We start from the raw sequence: 19,346 nt of genomic DNA on the forward strand, positions 1-19,346 counted from the left end.
TATTGGCTGCTTGATGGTATCCTGTGGTCTTTCTTTACTCTGGAAGTCCTACTCTGACATCTTACTAACATCACTCTTGGTCCCTGTTTTTAAAATCACTACCTACTCACCAATCCTTAAATTAATGATGAAAACTACCCCTTCTCTCATCTCTTTACTACCAGATTAATCTTCTGAATCATGGCTTCCTTCATATTAGTCCTTTGGGCAGAAACCTGCTATTTTGACTTCAATTTAGTTAAGACTCCCAACTACTCACCAATCCAACTCCTCTTTCTATTGAGTCACCTTGTTTTCTGAAATCACCATGATTTCTCCCACCCACCTCCATACATTAGCTGAGGTGCCTCCATATATAAATGCCCTTTTTACTACATCCTGAACATTCTCAGGATACCCAGCTGTCTGGGTATCCACTGTCTGGCTCCACTTACACTTGCCCTAAAATGTCCTTGCAGCACATATGGTCAAATGATTTTCAACAGGGGTGGCAAGAACACTCAATAGGGAAAGGACAGTCCTTTTAACAAATGCTGTGGGAGAACTAGATATCCACATGCAAAAGAATGAAGTTGGACTCTTATGACATTAGATTTGGCAATGATTTCTTGGCATGACACCAAAAGCACAAGCAAAAAAAAGAAAAAATAGATAAAGTATACTACATCAAAATTAAAAACTTTTGTGCATCAAAGAGATACTATCAACAGAGTGAAAAGTCAGCCCATGGACTGGGAAAGAATATTTGCCAATCACATATCTGGTAAGTGGTTAATATCCAGAATATTTAAAGAACTCCCAACTCAACAACAACAAAACAAACAACCTGCTTTATAAAATAGGCAATGGACTTGAATGTGTACTTATACTTCTCCAAAAAGAAACACAAATGGCCAATAAGCACATGAAAAAGATACTCAACATCACTAATCATTAGGGAAATGCAAATCAAAACCACAATGAGATACCACTTTATACCCATTAGATGGCCATTATCAAAAAGAAAATGAAACAAAATAACAAGTGTTGATGAGGATGTGGAGAAATTGGAACTCTTATGAACTACTGGTAGAAATGTAAAATGGTAAAGCTACTATGGAATACAGTATGGCAGTTCCTCAAAAAATTAAAAATAGAATTACCAGATGACTCAGCAATTCTGAGTATATATCAAAGAAACCTGAAAAGCAAAAATTCAAACAGGTAATTTGTACAACCATGTTCATAGCAGGATAGCCAAAAAGTATAAGCAACCTAGATGTCTATTAACAAGTAAATGAATAAACAAAAGGTAGAATAGACATACAATGGAATATTATTAAGCTTTAAACAGAAGGAAATTCTGACACATGCTACAACATGGACAAACCTTGAAACCCTTAAGGTAAATAAGCCAGTCACAAAAGGACAAATAACTGTACGTTTCCACCCATCTGAGGTACTTAGTGTAGTCAAATTCATAAAGACAGAAAGTAGAATGGTGGTTGCAGGGGACTGGGGGAGGGAAAATGGGGCCTTGTTGTTTAATGGGTACATAGTTTCAGTTATGTAAGATTAAAAACTCTTGAGATGGATAGCAGTGATGGCTGTACAACAATGTGCACGTACTTAAGGCTATAGAACTGTACACCTAAAAATAGTAAAAATGGTTAAAATGGTAAATTTTGTTATGTACATTTTCTCATAATTAAAAAATGCACTTCTAGATCCACTGATTTTTTTTCATTACCTAGGTCATTGAGTTGTAAAGCCTTAAAACTTGGAAGGTAAGTTGGATCCTGTAGTGAAACTCATTCTAGAATTAGATGCCCAAAATGTACAAACCATGCATTTCAGCATTTAATAATGTACTATATGTTAGTTTGTTTTACATATTAAGTCTTGTGAAGAGATTTATGTTCAAAGCATACGATGGATCACATATATATATCTTTGTGTATATGTTTTATAATATTCATACTTCCAATACTTCAAGTACATAGCAAGTATTCAATAAATCCAGTCTCAAATATAAAACTAGACTGAACAAATGTTTTGTACTGTTATATCTTATATTGTAGAGTTATAGGTCCCTTCTCTACAATTCCAAAACCCAAAACACCCTGAAAACTGAAAGATTTTCCCTAATTCATTTGTCAGCAAAATCTCAATTACTCTGAACTCAGCAAAACCTGAACTTAACTGACAGGATGTTATTATTTATATCTCTCTTTATCCTGTAAATATAATACAAATATTTACACACTTCAGAAATATATTTAAACATTTATTATGCCAAATGTCAAACAGATATCAAAGTAGATAGTATAAATGAAATCTCATACATCTACCAAACAGCATCAATAATTATTTTCCAATCATGTTTAATGTACATACTTCCCAAATCTTACCTCCTTCCTTCCCCCACTGGTCATCTGGAAGCATATCCTAGATATTTTCCCATTTAATTGGTAAATACCTCTCATTGCAAAAATACTGGTGCAATTGCTTTTGGCATGCTGCCCATGAAGTAACTGTTCTCTGGGGATGCTACACATATCTCTTTATAAAACTGAATTCCAAAACACTATTTTTCTAAAGTTCAAAGAAATTCTGAGTTCAAAACATAGTGGTCCTAAGGGTTTTAGATGGGCCTGTATACATACATATCCACACATAAACATATCTTTCTTTTTCCCTATACAAGTGGATTATTATATATATAATTTTTTTTCTATTCCTGTTTTTTTTCTGTTTTCTATTTTAAAGATCTTTCCATGTTAACATAAATAGAGCTACCTCATTTTTTTTTTTTTTCTTGAGACAGAGTCTCGCTCTGTCACCCATGCTGAAGTGCAGTAGTGCCATCACAGCTCACTGCAACCTCAAATTCCTGGGCTCAAGTGATCCTCCTGCCTCAGCCTCCCAAGTAGCTGGGACTACAGAAGTGTGCCACCATGCCTGGCTAATTTTTCTACTTTTTTCTGTAGAGATGGGGTTCTCACCCTTGCTTAGGCTGGTCTTGAACTCCTGGCCTCATGCAATCCCCCACATTGGCCTCCCAAAGTGCTAGGATTACAGATGTGAGCCACTGCGCCCAGTGCTACCTCATTTTGAATAGTTACAGTGTACTCCACTGTATAGATATACCATTACAAGTTATGGTTATGAAAAATGTTTAAACATTGAAATCACACTGTAAACTATACAGCAATGAACAGTCCTATTCATACATCTTTGAACAGTTGTGTAAGAATTTTGCTGCTGGGGTAGAATGGCTGAGTCCAAGATTATATACATTTACATTTTTGATAGGTATGGCCTAATTGCCCTGCACTAATTTAAACTCCCACAAAGAGTTTTTCAGTGCCTGTGTTACCAATACTGAGTATTATTAAACTTTTAAATCTTTGATAATCTTCTTAGTAAAAAAGGTATCTTATTTTCTAAATCTCTGTATTTATTAATATTTTAACTATGAGTAGAGTTGAGCAATTTTTAAAGTTTCTTCCCCATTTGTATTTTTTTCTGTTCATGTCTACTAACTTATTTTTAATGAGTTACTTTAAAAATAACTATTCTTTATACTAAAGTTTAATATATATATAAAGATATGTAAAGTTTAATAACTTTATTCTTTGTACTATAAAACTTCATATATTAAGATAGTCTGTTTTATCATATGAAATGCACCCATTTTCCACAGTTTATAATTTATCTTTTCACTCTGTTTTCTTTTTTTATTTTTAGAGATAGGGTCTCACTCTGTCACCCAGGCTGGAGTGCAGTAGCATGAACATGGCTCACGGCAGCCTTCAACTCCTGGGCTCAAGTGATCCTCCCACCTCAGACTCCGGACTAGCTGGGACTACAGGTGCATGCCTCCACACCTGGCTCTCTTTTTTTAAAGATGAGGTTTCACTATGATGCCCAGGCTGATCTCAAACTCCTGGCCTCAAATGATCCTCCTACATCACTGGGCTTACAGGTGTACGCTACTGTGCCCAGCTTATAACTTTGCTGTAACGATTACGTTTAAGTTTTGGATTTTTATATAATTAAATTCATCAAATTTGTTTCTTAATGAATTCTGGATTCTGTGTGATATTTAGAAGAACGTTTCAAACTTAAATTATAAAAATCCATACATGTGTTCTTGAAATACTCTGACCTCTTTGATATATTTGGAATTTATTTTAGTGTAAAGAATAAAGTTAGGGTCTGGCTTTACTTTTTTCCCCAAAGGGTTACTATAATGCCCTTTAATGTTTAATTCATTTCCATTACTGATTTAAAATTCCACTTTTACCATATAATAAATCTCCACATGCATTTGAGTCTATTTCTGAAATCTAATCTTTTACACTGATCTACTTGGGGCTTGTTTCAAAATGTTTTATTGACTACAGCTTTATAACATTTTAATGTTTCATAGGGTTAGTCTCACTTTATCACTTTTATTTTTCAGAAGTTTTATGACTATTTTAATATGATTAGTATAATTTGTTGGATCCCAAAAACAAATGCATGGTGGTATTTTGACTAGATTCACATTGAATTGGTTAGTTTAAGGAACGACATTCTTATAATACTGAGTCTTCCCAATGAAAAACAGCTTATGTTGGGAAAGTTATTCAGATTATCTTTGTACCTTTGCAAATTTTAAAGGTTTCTTTTTATACTTCTTGTAAAATTTGTATCTTAAATATTTTATTTTTTATTGCTACCATAAAGGTAATCATCTTTTCCATTATATTATTAATCTGGTTATTGCTTGCATGTAGGAAAACTATGATTTCTGTATACCAATTTTTTAAATACGATAATAATTTTACTTGTGAAAATATTTGCAGCAATAAAACATTACCTTTGTAGATCCAGAACTTCATTTGCAATATCTGTTCCAATACTACCCGCACCAAGTACAGTTCCAGTAGACATTCCAGGCACACTAGTACATGACTGTTTAGAGGATTCTAGGTAATAACAAAACGAAAAATTCAATTAAAGTATATAACTTTGGTTAATATTTTTCTTTCAATTCAAATAATTTTCTAGTTCTTTCCTTAGACTAGCTGTATCTTAAAATGTTAGAAAATATTCATCCTTGCATTACAAACATAACTCATGATGCTCTAAGATACTTATGAAGAGTGACCTGAATCAAATATGTAGGATGTCACTGAAGGCACCATTGTGATCTGTTCAGTAACCTTTGAGTATAGTCTGTTCCCACTTTCATCCTCACACCAAAGCCAGAGCCATGTTATTTTATTTTTAATATTTCCTAATCTTTTTATTTTTTAAAATACATAATACATTAATGTATTCCTATGGTGAAAAACTAATAGATAATAAAACTGCCTCCCTTAATACTTTTCATTAATTTGTCCAACAGCTATTTAGTGTATGCCACAATGGACAGTGTTGGCTGCTAGAGATAAATAACGGATGAAACACCACTCTCCTGCTCTTGAACAACTCAGTCCAGTGGAAAGCCAGTACAATGGCAGATTCTAACAAAAGTGTGAGCAGAGTGTTGTGGAAATTGTCAGGAGATATGGGAGTTTCAAATGGGCTATGTTTCCCTTTGAACTTAGTCTCTTACTTCTAAACCAAAATTGGGATTCTTATAACTCCACCCATAGAACTCTTTTCAACTTCACCTTGAAATTTTTCCCACCCTGAGACAAAACAGATAGTAATAGTCTTAGTAATATGTCTTAGTAATCAGTCTTTTATCATCTAAAACTAAGCTTACCTTCTGATGAATGAGAGCTACAAGGAAAAAATGATGCTTCTCGAGTCTCACTGTGCCTCCTACAATTAAAAAAAACACCATAGGCGATTTATTTTCTAGGTGAAATTGTTAAAGCAACTACATGTCCACTGCCTAACTTTTTTTATTGTGTTATTTAAAAAAATGTTACTGCATTATATTAAATACTCTGTATGTTTAATCTGTCCATTCTTGGCCCATGTGTTTTATTACAAACATATCTTTAATATCACCACCAGGGATCAAGGTATTGATGTGCTAAGTATCAGGGCATTTAATGCCCTAAGTCCTCTATAAAGTATGTGTTCTCACAATAACAAATTATCAGTTCACTAATGGTAAGAAGGCAAGGATTATTGGGATGGGTGACAAAGAATACTGGAGGTACTAAACTCTGTTTTGTTTTTTTTTTTACTTAATATTGTTAAGGAAACAGAACTGATTTGATGAAATAGCAATTTTTAAAGAGAACCTTATAGAAAAACAATAAAACTTAGAACACGGCCATGCTAGCCTTTTGTGCAAGTCAGGAAAAGCTGGCTCTTCCTTCAGAGGCTGACACAGCTGTAGACGAGGCTTGCCAAGCCACACTCAGGCTGGATTTCTGCTCCCCCTTCAGCCAAGCACCCCTGTGCTGGGAACGCCTTACACAGTCATGTGTGGCACCCCAGGCTTGGAAGTACACATAAAAATGATGGGGCAGGAGGTGCCCAGTGGGAGAGGTGGTTCATGCCTATAATCCTAGCACTTTGGAAGGCTGAAGCAGGAGGACTGCTTGAAGTCAAGAGTTTGATACCAGCCTGGGCAATGGTGAGACCTTGCCTCTACAAAAATAAAATAAATTAGGCATGGTGGCATGTGCCTGTAGTCCCAGCTACTCTGGAGGCTGGGGCAGACGGATCGCTTGAGCCCAGGAGTTTGAGGTTACAGTGAGTGATGACTGCACTCTGGCCCTGGCAACAGAACCAGACCCTCTCTCTAGGAAAAAAAAAAAAGTGATGGGGGACGAAACAATTATCTTACACTGATATACAGTCCAATGCCACATCCACATCGTTCACTGGGTAGCCATGGGGGGTAGGAAGGAAATGCTTAAATAAATGGCTTTACTATCATATATTATACCTAGTAAAAAGGAATATATTACAAAAGGGCAAACTTTTAGCTTAATTCTGAAAACTAATGGCAATGAACAGTAAATGAGTCACTCAGAAGATATATCTCAAGTTGTAACAAAAGGCCAGAGGATCATACAGTTTTGATGGTTTAACAAGATGAGAAAAGCAAAGTACTCATTTGAAATTAACATAAAGGTCTTAACATAAAAAAATTACTTACAAAACTAAAGTGTTGACGGACACAATATATTCCAGTTCTTTGGTCCAAGGATTTGTGAAACTAAACCACTGGCTTTTTAAAGTTACAAAAGAGCCATCTTTTGCTCTGAATTTGTATGAATCTATAAATATTTTCTCCTTACTCTGTAGGACTTAAAAAGAAAAGATAGTTATCAGTATAATAGTCTACCACCAACAAAAATCAATACTGTGAGGATTAATTCAGGTTTTAGATTTCATAAGAATGGGAAATTAAAGAGTTGAAAGTGTAATTAAAAATGACCCCAAAATTACACCATTCAATGCATACCTACCTGCTTTGTGCTTGTCAGTCAAATTACTATGGTCATCTTGATGAAAATATTCATAACAAGAAGTTCCCAAAAGTTCCTGAGGCAGATATCCTAAAATTGCTGTTGCCCTAGTTTTGAAATTGAAAATAAAGTTCAGACTTGGTGGGTGTACTCCCTCCCAGAATACTGCAGGTCAGTGTATGCTCAGGACAGCAGGGAAGTGGATTGGGGGATGAGTAACCCATGTGCATGCTGGGCTCCCCATGGCTGCCCTAGACCCAGACTAGACCTGCAACACAGGATACCCAGGCATGAAGCCGCCCACCCAACCCAGGGAGTGCTGTTATTTGCATTCACCAGTAAAACTGTGGCCACAGACCCTGCCCAGTTTCTGCACCACTGGCTAAGAAATAATCGAAGTTTACACTTTGGCTTGAACAAATTTACTGACATCCCTGTCCTGATTTCATTTAAACTGTATTTCCAGTTCTGAAGCCTTAAAAAAAATCCAGCAATGCTACTAAGCCATGTCTTTAATAACCTCAAATATCCCACTGAACTCTAGTCATTATGACACATAAATGTTTACCTTTGATCTACATAGACAAATTTTCCGTTCATTGCAAACCGGGTTATAAATTCAGTTGGTTTCACTTTAATCTCTCCACTGTTCTGGGGGACAATGTATGGGTGTAATCTTCCAATGGCAACAAGGCAGGTAAAATTACTGTTATCTTTCTTATTGTCCCTTTCTTCTTCCATTCCAACAATATTTGGAGGCCAGCTTCTCAAGTATCCAGTGCAGTGGATAGTATAAAATTTTCTATGCTCTAATTCAAAAATTCAAAAAAAAAGGGCATTTGGATCATTATGAATAAATTCTTAAGTTTCTTACATTGATATTTATAATAGTTATAATTGTGTTATAAAATGTTCTTTAAATGTGCTTTTAAATATGAAAGGGGAATAGTGTGACACTGAAAAAAAATCATCAATCTTATTTATTTAACAACTTTATTCTTTTTTTTTTTTTTTTTGAGACAGAGTCTGGCTCTGTTGCCCAGGCTAGAGTGCCATGGCGTCAGCCTAGCTCACAGCAATCTCAAACTCCTGGGATCAAGCGATCCTCCTGCCTCAGCCTCCTGAGTAGCTGGGACTACACGCATGCGCCACCATGCCCGGCTAATTTTTTCTATATATTTTTAGTTGTCCAGCTAATTTTTTTCTATTTTTAGTAGAGACAGGGTCTCACTCTTGCTCAGGCTGATCTCGAACTCCTGACCTTGAGTGATCCTCCTGCCTCGGCCTCCCAGAGTGCTAGGATTACAGGCGTGAGCCACCACACCTGGCCAACGACTTTATTCTTAACAGGTTATTTTCCTCAGCAACTAAATTATAGGTACCATATCAAAAAGTTAACAGATTGCTTTAATTTGGGATTAACTAGGTCTATGGCTTAACATACTTCCAAATCAGTTTTTAAAATTACAATAGTTTCTATCTGTTAGAAAAAGTTAAACTTCATATTGTTTTTGGCTTATTTAATTTTTTTGTATATTATATTCTAAAGTTTAAAAAAAGACATTTAAATCGTTATGTATACATCTTTAAATTTCTTGTGTTAGCACTTATAATGGTTAATAGATATGGTTATAACAGATTACAGTAACATTTTAGAGAACATTTGGAGAAATTTATAATAAAAGGTATAAAAATAAAATCTTACTCAAAAATTTCACTTTTCTGAGAAATCCCAATTAACTCATAGGAAAAAGCTTGTCAAGCACGTCCAACCAGAAGAACAAAAAACTGGAAATAATCTACATGCTCAAACATCAGGAAATGCTTAAGAAAACAAATATAACACAGGCATAAAAGATGAGCAGTATACAGATTATGACATGCCACAAAAACAGTGATTTAAAGGTTAAAAAGTAGGAAAAAGAGCCTGATAAAAATGGTTTCAAACAGTTGTCTGTGATTTAGATTTAGAACAGACCAGAACAATCATTGTTTTACATTAGCACTATTTGTTAAGACTGTTACTACAACAAATCTTTAAAAACATTTTTAAAAATTAGATATGAACTATAAGATAGCAGCTAATACTAATAGCAAAGATTTACAGAACATTTTACGTGCCATACTTTAAGTGCTTTAAACATATAACTCATTTAATCTTAATAGTCCTATGAGATGTTCTAATCTTATCTCCATTGTCTTAGGAAAGAGTTAGTGCGGAGGCCACAGCAGATACAGGAAGGAGCTGGAGGTAACACCGAGACAGGCTGGCTCTGGAGCTCAATTTCTGAACCCCTAACACTGTGCCATTTGATGACGGTGAGCGCTGTCACCGAAGGTGTTCAAACAGGAGTCACCTGGGTGGGGGAAGCGGAGGGGGACAAAAGGGTGGTCCAGCCAGAGGGAACAGCCAGTCCAAACTGAGAGTAGAGAGGGCAGGGAGACATGAAGCACAGGCTGCAGCAGGGAGGTGGCTGGAGAACAGAGCAGGGGACAGACAGTTCAGGCCTTGTAAGCCATGCCCAGGACCTCGGATACGACACCTACCAGACACCACCCTCTCCACAGTCCACAGATGCCTTAAATTACAAAACTTCTTATCTCTTCCAACCTCAAACCTAGTCTTTATCACTTATTCTGTATAATGTTTAATGGTACCACGATCAACCCAGGCAGTTAAAAGAGAAACCTGGGAGTCATTCTAGATTCCTCCCTTTACATCACCCCAACATCCAAGATAGCTCATGGGAATCAAAACTGGGATAAGCGTGAATACAAGCTTCTCACTCACGTTAACAAAACTAGATGGCAATCAAAGATAAAAAGGTTTATACACCAAGTTTGGCATTTCTGCAAATTTACAAATGATACTAAAACTATTCTACTCAACTGAAAATATAGACTAAAATAATGTATTTTGTATTTATGTATGGAATCACATCACACAGAACGGAGCCTGTTGCTTTGATTCTTACAACAGAGTTACTATCTGTATTTCCAAATTATGTTTCTTTTTTTTTTCTTTTCTTTTTAAAAATAGAAATGGGGTCTTGTTATGTTGCCCAGGTTGGTCTCAAACTCCTAGGCTCAAGCAATTCTTCTGCCTCAGCCTCTCCAGTAGCTGGGACTACAGGTGTGAGCCACTGCACCCAATGAACTGTCTTAGTTTGAATTCTTGCTGAAGCAGATCCAAGACAAAGATTCAAACACAAGAAGTTTATTTCAGGGAATTCTGATAGGACAGTGGGGAACTGAGACAGGGAGGAGAGGAAGCTAAAAAAGCACCTAAGACCTGCAAGTGCTTGGAGTCATAGGCAGAACTGGCTCCAAAGACTAGAGAAAGAGGTCCAAGAGTCATGGTGCTAGATCCTGGAAGCCAGTGGCATGCCCTGCCTGGAGTGGTAGGTGCTGAGGGCATTGGCAGACAGCACCTGCTATCCCTGCACAAGAAACTAATGAATTCTGGGTACACTGTTGGATCTCTTTCTAGTGTACAATTACTTTATTAGGAAAAATTTAAGAAACACCTGAGACATTTAGTAGCAGTCATCCATCTTCATCAATCTCTAATTTCACAAGTTGAGATACCCGAGTAATTCTATCCCTACCTTAGAAGCTTTTTCAAAGTTTGAATCCATGACACTAATGTTTGATTCAGGATAGTAATAATATTTTAATGTCAATGTTACTTATCTCTAAAAAAATCTTTTATCATGAAAAATCTCAAACATGTATAAAATCGGAACAATATAATGAAGTCCCACTTCAGTAACTTATCTTGAGAAATCTTGAAAAATGGCCTTTCCATAAATCTTAAATTCAATTTCCAATTAGCAAGAAAAGGGCTTCTTCCTAGTCTTTCTTCCTTTAAATTTAAATGTAACCAATGGTCTGGGGAAAGGCTCCCGTGTTGCTGAACCTGCCCAGTTGTGGGTGCAGCCTGGTACCAGGTAGCCCAACTCCACCATAAAGTAAGTTCCCAGAAGTCTTTCCTGGGATTTGAATTTGCAGTAACAGGTGTGAGCATTCTAGTGGCAGTTTGATGATCATGTATGATAATGCAAATAGGACCCAAAAAAAATGTACCTGACATCATGGTAACAGGGAAGAAATACACCCTTACTAACCATAGGCTTTCATCATTATTAGGGTGTGGTCTTAAAACACAGAGAATGGCATTGGCTAATTACTATTGGAATGAACAACTATATGCAGAATATAACCATTTCTCCTTGACAGACACTTTCCTTGGTTAAAGGAGAATACAAAACAATCTCATGGGGGAAGTCATCCATGTGGCCAATGGGCATTTACGTTCTGCAGTCACTTTCCCCTGGCAGGTCTCCTCACACCAGGCACTGTGAGAAGGGCCCTTACCGCTCCTTAGGCCCAATCAGTCTCATGCCTTTGGTACAGAGCTCTGCTGTGTTACGTGAATACTTGGTTCAAGTGCTTGAGCAGATTCAAAACTCCTTTTGAAAAGAGATTTGACTCTGAGTGCAGGCATCTGTGTGGCCCAGCCTGGCGTGGGAGTGAGCATCCTCGTGTGGGCAGAACACATTCCTGCAACAGAAACCAACTCCCTTGCGTGTGTCAGCTGTGAAAATCATCCAGAATGCATCTCTTTCATTTATAACCCTCAGCAAGGGAAGCTACTCTGGTAGGTGGCATGGCATAATAGGAAGAATATAGATTTTTAAAGGCAGATTTCTGATTCTGCCACCTTCTATGTGACCTCAAAAAACCAAACAATCTTTTAAAGCTTCAGTTTCCTCATTTGTAAGACAGGGATGCTTTTGCACAGGATTGTTAGGTGGATTAAATGAGATAATTATGCAAAGTTCTTGGCATACAGCAGATTCTTAATAATTCATTCCTTTCTGTCTTTCATTTTTCTTTCTCTTATGAATCACCAAGAGCACCCATTTAGTGAGTGCTTACGAGCCAAGCACCCTATGAGCCACATGTGATCCTAACTACACTCATAAGATGCTGTTATTATTTATATCCACTGTACTAGTCTGCTAGGGCTGCCATAACAAAACACCAGACTAACAAAATACCTGACACTAAAACTCTATTGAATTTAGAGCCCAAGCCCTCTCTACTCTGTCCTGAAGCCTGTCCTACCACGTGGCTGTCGTGAGGCAGAGCCTAACGGGAGAACCTGGAACATCAGACTAAAAACTATACTAGTTCCTTTAGTTCATCTCAGAATTCAACTGTGAATTATCTCTAATTTACCATTTGCCAGCTATTCTTGAAGTATTTTATTTTCCCGGTAAGATTATCATTTATTTCAAAGGACAGAAATTATTCCTACCACTTCTATAAATCTCTAAAACTTATAAGAAATCCTTCTAGAAACCACATGGAAGTACTAAAATTTGATTAGCACATTCTTCAAGAATGCTGCTTTTTTTTTTTTTAACCTCTGACCATACACATATGTTTTTGTTTAAAATTCAATACTCACTATAGCAGACCTGGGCAGCTCCACAGGGGATGTCCCACTTCCCTCTTTGTATCTTTGCAAAGGGTTAAAAGACCAGATACAGAAGTTATTGTGCTCCAAGATAATTATCAGTGACTGACCTGGACTCCCATATCTAAGAAAAATCCTCCTAGGATGTGTATATTCAGTCATGTGTTGTCCTAGAATTTCATGAAAAGTGAGATGAAAAATCTAAGGCAATAGAAAGAAAAAGGTGCCTAGAGAAAGCAGAACCCTGCCTGGTTTGTGACTTACAGTTCCATATTTCAAGCCAAAATTTAAAATGCCAAGTTAATAAACATACATTTATTTTCAGCAAGGCCCTGATTCCTTTGGTTCTCACAACAGAGCCTTTTCAGAGTTACTTCTCATCAGAATTATGTTACAGAAAATGATCCAGCTTGTTTGCTATGTTAGCTTGGGCTGTCATAGCAAAATAGCACAAACTGGGTGGCTTAAACAACAGAACTTCTTTTCTTACAGTTCTGGAGGCTAGAAATCTGAGATCAGGGTGTGCGTGCACACAGAGAAAGAGCAAGCTGTCTGGTGTCTCTTCTTATAAGGGCACTAATCCCTTCATGAGGGCCCCACACTCATGACCTCATCCAAACCTGATTATCTCCCAAAAGCCCCATCTCTAAATGCCATCACATTGGGAATTAGGCTTCAACAAATGAATTTTGGGGACACAATTTAGTCCACAGCATGCTAAAAACTTCTTGGGATAAAATTTTAAAAATATGCTGAAATTTCTTCCTTGGGTGAAATAAAAACACTATAATGTATATTCATTCATTGAATTCTTAATTATTCTTGTGGATCTGAGAGTGGTTATGTGGTCAACCAGGAACAAAGGACAAGAGGGTGGTCATTTATGCCTTCAGTCAACATTTACTGAGTGTCTACTATGTGCCCGAGACCACAGACAGAAATGAGGCTCTCATTCTAGTGAGGGAGGCTAGTATTACAAAAAAATAATTAATTTCAATATATTAATAGTTTGGAAAGGGCAGCAAATATGACAGAAGGTCAGGGTTACTGATGGATTACCAAAGGTCGGTACCTGTGACTCAAGCCAACCAGAGTGGGGACTTGGTATACGGGAAGGTTTCCTGGAAAGAGGTGATGCCTGTGCTCTATGGTCCAGGGTCTGCTGACAACTTGCACTCTCCATTCCTCCCGGCTGGGTGGCCTGAGGCTGCTGTTGGGATTCTGTCATGGACATTTGAGTCTGGTAAGTGTCCAGAGGCCTCAGGGTGGGTGCTTGAGCCACAGGCTTCTCAGGCTCAATCCAGGCTTCCACGGTGGGCACTTACCACTTCAGAATTAAACTTTCATTATGGTGGAGAAGCATGTCACCAAGCTGCCCTCTCAAATCTTTCAGGTCTCCACTGATCACCCTACAGGGGCTGCCATATTGGGGAATGGAGCCTTTGAAATGTTTCTGGAGGTTCCCTCAGCTGGTCTACATGTCCTGGCCCTCCTGCAGTATTAATATAAAGTCCGGGGCGTCTGATTTAGTACTTCATAATCGACTGCAGTCATGGCAATAGTCACTTAGCTCCCAGGGGCCTAATACAACATGAAAACATTCTTCCGTACTGTCAGCTCAGGGGGTCTACTAAAAGTTCAGTGATGTCCCAGGGGCATCCTTGAGACTCATCTGTTATTTCTCTAGTCTCTAAAGCAATGATCTTCAAATATTATTTATTTTGTATGCCATAAAACATTTTAAGCACCCTTCCTATGTATAAATTATACCTGTATATACATCTATTATTATATTTATACAAGACATAAAACTGAAATAAAAAACATAAGAGAAAAAGATGAAAATAACTGTTTTAAGAATTTTAATTTATTACTGATAAAACTTTGTTCTCTAAAAATTATACCTATTAGTGAGAACAATATAATTATGCTGTATTTTTTAAAAAACCTTGTTTTAACACTTTGTGAAATAGTGATGTGAAGGTCTCATTCTACATCTAACCTCTTATTCTATTTTCTTTTTCTTCATAGTACTTATCACCATCAGCAAGAATTCTGCTTTGTTCACTGCTCTGGCCCTGCATATAGGAAGTGTCTGGCACACAGTGTGTACTTAAATATTTGTTGAAGGAAATTTTCTTTTTGAATGTGATGCCGTATCATGGTGTACTATTCTGCACCCCTTCCCTACTCCACATTCAATGACCTCATGTTGGTAGCTTGTAATTAGCCACAGAAGGACTATTTATACCACAGAAATTGGCAAAACTACAAATCAGGGCTTTATTTATCGTTTGCCTTTAAAAAATCAACTAGGCCGGGCGCGGTGGCTCACGCCTGTAATCCTAGCTCTGGGAGGCCGAGGCGGGTGGATTGCTCAAGGTCAGGAGTTCGAGACCAGCCTGAGCAAGAGTGAGACCCCGTCTCTACTAAAGATAGAAAGAAATTATCTGGCCAACTAAAAAATATATATACAAAAAAAAAAAATTAGCTGGGCATGGTGGCTCATGCCTGTAGTCCCAGCTACTCGGGAGGCTGAGGCAGTAGGATCGCTTAAGCCCAGGAGTCTGAGGTTGCTGTGAGCCAGGCTGATGCCACGGCACTCACTCTAGCCCGGGCAACAGAGCGAGACTCTGTCTCAAAAAAAAAAAAAAAAAAAATCAACTAGACTTAAGAAAGTGATGAGTAAAATATTTTATATTAATAACGCAGTTTCAACTTAAAAGTGTGTTATGTCTATAGTTATTAAAAAGTGAACAGCACAAAAAATTGAGTAAATAATACTCCAGTATTCAAAAACTTATCAATTCGGCAAAGAAGTCAATCACATCATACTTTCCACTACCTAAAGTATTTATTACCTGACGTTTATTGGCTGCCTCTATCACGTAAGGTCCCTACTGGATAAGGTCCACTAGAGCAATGACTTGTCTGCCTGCTCACCAGTGTATCCTCTGCATTTGGTACAGTACCAGGTACACAGCAGGCACTCAACAGATAATTGTTGACTGACCAACATCTATTGTTTAACTAGAGCCCACAATGTCAGACAACAATCTCAGATTTATCTCCGTCACTTTATTTCGGCACACCCAACGTGCAGGGGCCCTTTCAGAAACAAGACTGTGACAGAAGCTATGAGAAAATGCAAGGGGCGGGAGGAGTCACCCCCAACACAACTCCAGCTCCAGTCTTGAGCACTGCCGCTCAGGCTGTCCTTTCTTTCTCCACCTTCCTTCCTCCCCTCCTCCTGCATCCCAGAGAGCCTTACACTTAAGAGTCTAAAGCAGTGGTTCTCAAAGTGGGTGCTCTGGATTAGCAGCATCAGCAGCACCTAGGAGCTTGTCAGCAATGTGCTCTCAGAATCCCCCTCACACCTATTCAATCAGTGGTTTTAAAATCCTTCCAGTTGATTCCGATGCAGGCTAAAAGTTTGATAATCACTGGTCTCAAAGTAAAACTTAAAAATGTTATTTCTTCAGCACACTGGGAGGAGTTCAAATGGTGACGGGTTTGGGTGGAGAATAAGGCCACAGAACAAGGAGGGTTTGTCAAGGGGGTTCTGAGTAGAAGGCTCAGCCTAGATAAGCATTTTCGAGTTCAAGAATAGAAATGCGTTCAAATGTGGATATGCATTTGAGGTGGAGAAGGCTGGGTAAATGTATTCATGTCAGAAGGGAGAACTAAACTGGGAGAACTGGTAGACAGAATTAGATTAGGGTAGAAGGGAAGGAACAGAGGGGTTGAAAATCAGTAAAGAGTAAGATGGTAGCGCAGGGGCAGAGGGTGAAATCAGGTTTCCCAGAAGTAAAGAGTTGTTATACTGGGCACTAGCTGGGCACAACAAACATGCCTAAAATACTAAAATAAGCCCATGTGGAAAATCTCCTCCTCCCGGGAGGAAAGACAGATCAATCTGGTAATCTTTACAACACTTACAAAACCTGACCATGCTATAGCCTCTACTAAATTTAAAACTTATATCCAACATGACAGAGATTTCAGCCACTCTAAGGCAGCTGCACAGTGGCTGCCATGTTCCTCTCCCACAGTGTTGTGTCTTCAATGATTTGCTTGTGGTTGGATCTGCTCAACACGGTGTTGGTTAACCTCCTGTTAAATTCTAACAGTAAAATGTACTACGGTCCAGAGTCTACTTGGACTATGACTCCTTGGATCATCCATGCAGAAGGAATATTCCTGCCCTTGGAGACTATTTCCACGTTCTATGGCGGTGCCCCGGCTGGTCGCTCTGATAAGACTAAGATGACTGACGTGGCAGGGAAGGCAGGGAGAGCAGGCACATGCCATCTGCTCTGCACTGTCCTAAGAGTTTCGGTGCATTATTTCCAACAGCATTCACAACACCTTCTAACATGATTGAGTGTTACTATGCCAGGAACCATGCTAAACACATGACAGGTATTAACTCATTTAATCTTGATAACCACCCTATGAGGGAGGTTCTATTATTCCCATTTTACAGTTGAGGAGAGTCAGATCCAGAGGATTTAGTAATTTATCTTAAGTCACATAGTTAATGACTGGTGGAGTTAGGATTCAAACCGGAACAGTCTGGCTCTAGAACCTATATGTTCACTCACTCCACTAAGCCACAGAGCCCTGTGAGCATCCCTGTTTTACAGATATGGAAAGTGAAGCTCAGAGAGACTAGGAAACCTGTTTCCAATCACACAGATCACAAGTGGTAGAACTAGAATTTGATCCCCATCAGCTGGAATCCACAGCCTGTTTACCTCCAGCTCAGCTGTGACTTCAACCCTGAGCAGGCCAACCACGTGACTTTCGACAGCTCTCCACCTCTCAGAGCCAAGGGCAACAGGGGAGCACCTGATGGTTTACAAACAGATCCACCCTTAGGACTGTTATTCATTTCCACTTTTGTTTCTTTAGAGTATAATATAGAGTAGGGAGCTTAGGTTGGAGTGTGAGTTTTACCTCTTTGACTTTCTGCAAGTTACTGAACCCATCCAAGTCTCTCCTTCTTGATTCTAAAATGGAGATAAGGCTGGGTGTGGTGGCTCATGCCTGTAATCTCAGTACATTGGGAGGCTGAGGTGGGAGGATCACTTGAGGCCAGGAGTTTGAGGCCAGTTTGAACTGGCAACATAGGGAGACCCCGTCTCTACAAAAAATTTTAAAAATAGCCTGGCATGGTGGCACATGCCTAATAGTCCCAACTGTGCAGAAGGCTGAGGCAGGAGATCACCTGAGCCCAGGTGTTCAAGGTTGCAGTGAGATAATGATCGTGCCATTGCACTCCAGCCTGGGCAACAGAGTGAAACCCTGTCTCTAAAAAACATAAAAAATTTTTAAAAATAAAACAGAGATAAGAATAGTGTTTTCATGAAGATTAAAACACTTAGAACAGTATCTGGCACAGGGTATTAGCAATTGTCATTTTAGGTAGTTGTCAAAAAAGATTCTGACCAAAATTTATAAATAAATTGAATCTTGGAGCTCCACATAAATATCCTTTTATAGGATAGGAAAGCAAATCTTATGTTGACATTTACATAAGAAATCCTATTTCTAATAGCTTAATATGCTCTTAGGCAAAAATGCCATGAGACATTTTGCAATCCCTGAAATTTCCCAATTAAGTTAAATAGATGAGTGTTTAATCAATTCAAAAAGTAAATATCTGTGAGACAAATCTGGCAAAGAATCACAAGAAAACAGAAATAGAAATATTTACCAAAGAATTACAATGTCATGAAAATTAAAACCACATCTGAAACATCTTAAGAAACTTTTATCAAAATTAATTAAATCAGGCTCTTGTACTATTGAAGTTTTTATAAAGATCTAACTTTTCTATTTTAAAAATAATGGAATTTCATATAAAAATTTTATTTGTATCTCTTGCTACTTTTTCCCCATTTGACAGCCTCCAAACTGCAATTTCAAAAGCACCATTAAAATCTTGAGCAACAAAGAAAATATGTAATTATCTAATATTTAACAAATTTGAAAGATATGACGAACCAATCTAAGTAATTTGGTTAAAAAAGATATTTTCTTAGGTGCTTTTGGTCTCAAATATTTGCCATGTCCATACATTTTGTTTTTTCTGCATAGAAAATACTTAGGACATTAATTTTATATCCATGCTTTAAATTACTTGACATTTCAAAATGATGATACCTTTCTTCTTTGAGTTGGGTAAGCCCTCGTGCTCTTCTTTGACAGAGATTTTACAGCTCTTTATCCGACAGAAAAAAGATCGTCTTGAGCCAGAATACATACGCATCCTTCCAGTGTGGAAATTACTGTGAACTTGCAAACCAGCTTTCACAGCAGAAGAGGACAAGAAAAGAGGTGGAAAAGAATTTTGTCAAAAAATTTTCTAATTTATCTCCTAAATATTTTCTGATGATCTATTATTGAAAAAAGAAATGATTATTTAAAATGATGACATGATTGTACAG

At 37.8% G+C, this 19,346-nt stretch overlaps 1 protein-coding gene and 1 non-coding gene across 5 annotated transcripts in view; one reads left to right on the top strand and one right to left on the bottom strand.

The window, feature by feature from the left end:
* Nucleotides 1–19,346, bottom strand: part of ARNTL2 (aryl hydrocarbon receptor nuclear translocator like 2) — a 77,961-nt gene that overhangs the window by 15,205 nt on the left and 43,410 nt on the right. For all 4 annotated transcript variants that reach the window (XM_045554149.1, XM_045554148.1, XM_045554147.1 and 1 more), the window contains 6 exons: nucleotides 19,063–19,206; nucleotides 7,978–8,218; nucleotides 7,410–7,516; nucleotides 7,097–7,247; nucleotides 5,741–5,799; nucleotides 4,847–4,955 (listed from right to left, as the gene is read on the bottom strand). In XM_045554149.1, the coding sequence (XP_045410105.1) occupies nucleotides 4,847–4,955; nucleotides 5,741–5,799; nucleotides 7,097–7,247; nucleotides 7,410–7,516; nucleotides 7,978–8,218; nucleotides 19,063–19,206 (811 nt within the window). The remainder of the gene's footprint in view (nucleotides 1–4,846; nucleotides 4,956–5,740; nucleotides 5,800–7,096; nucleotides 7,248–7,409; nucleotides 7,517–7,977; nucleotides 8,219–19,062; nucleotides 19,207–19,346) is intronic.
* LOC123640926 lies at nucleotides 11,296–11,479 on the top strand. The gene has a single exon (XR_006736154.1). It is a non-coding gene; the product is annotated as a small Cajal body-specific RNA 16 (non-coding RNA).

The sequence above is a fragment of the Lemur catta genome, chromosome 6 (genome assembly GCF_020740605.2).
Source record: "Lemur catta isolate mLemCat1 chromosome 6, mLemCat1.pri, whole genome shotgun sequence".
Lineage (NCBI taxonomy): Eukaryota > Metazoa > Chordata > Mammalia > Primates > Lemuridae > Lemur > Lemur catta.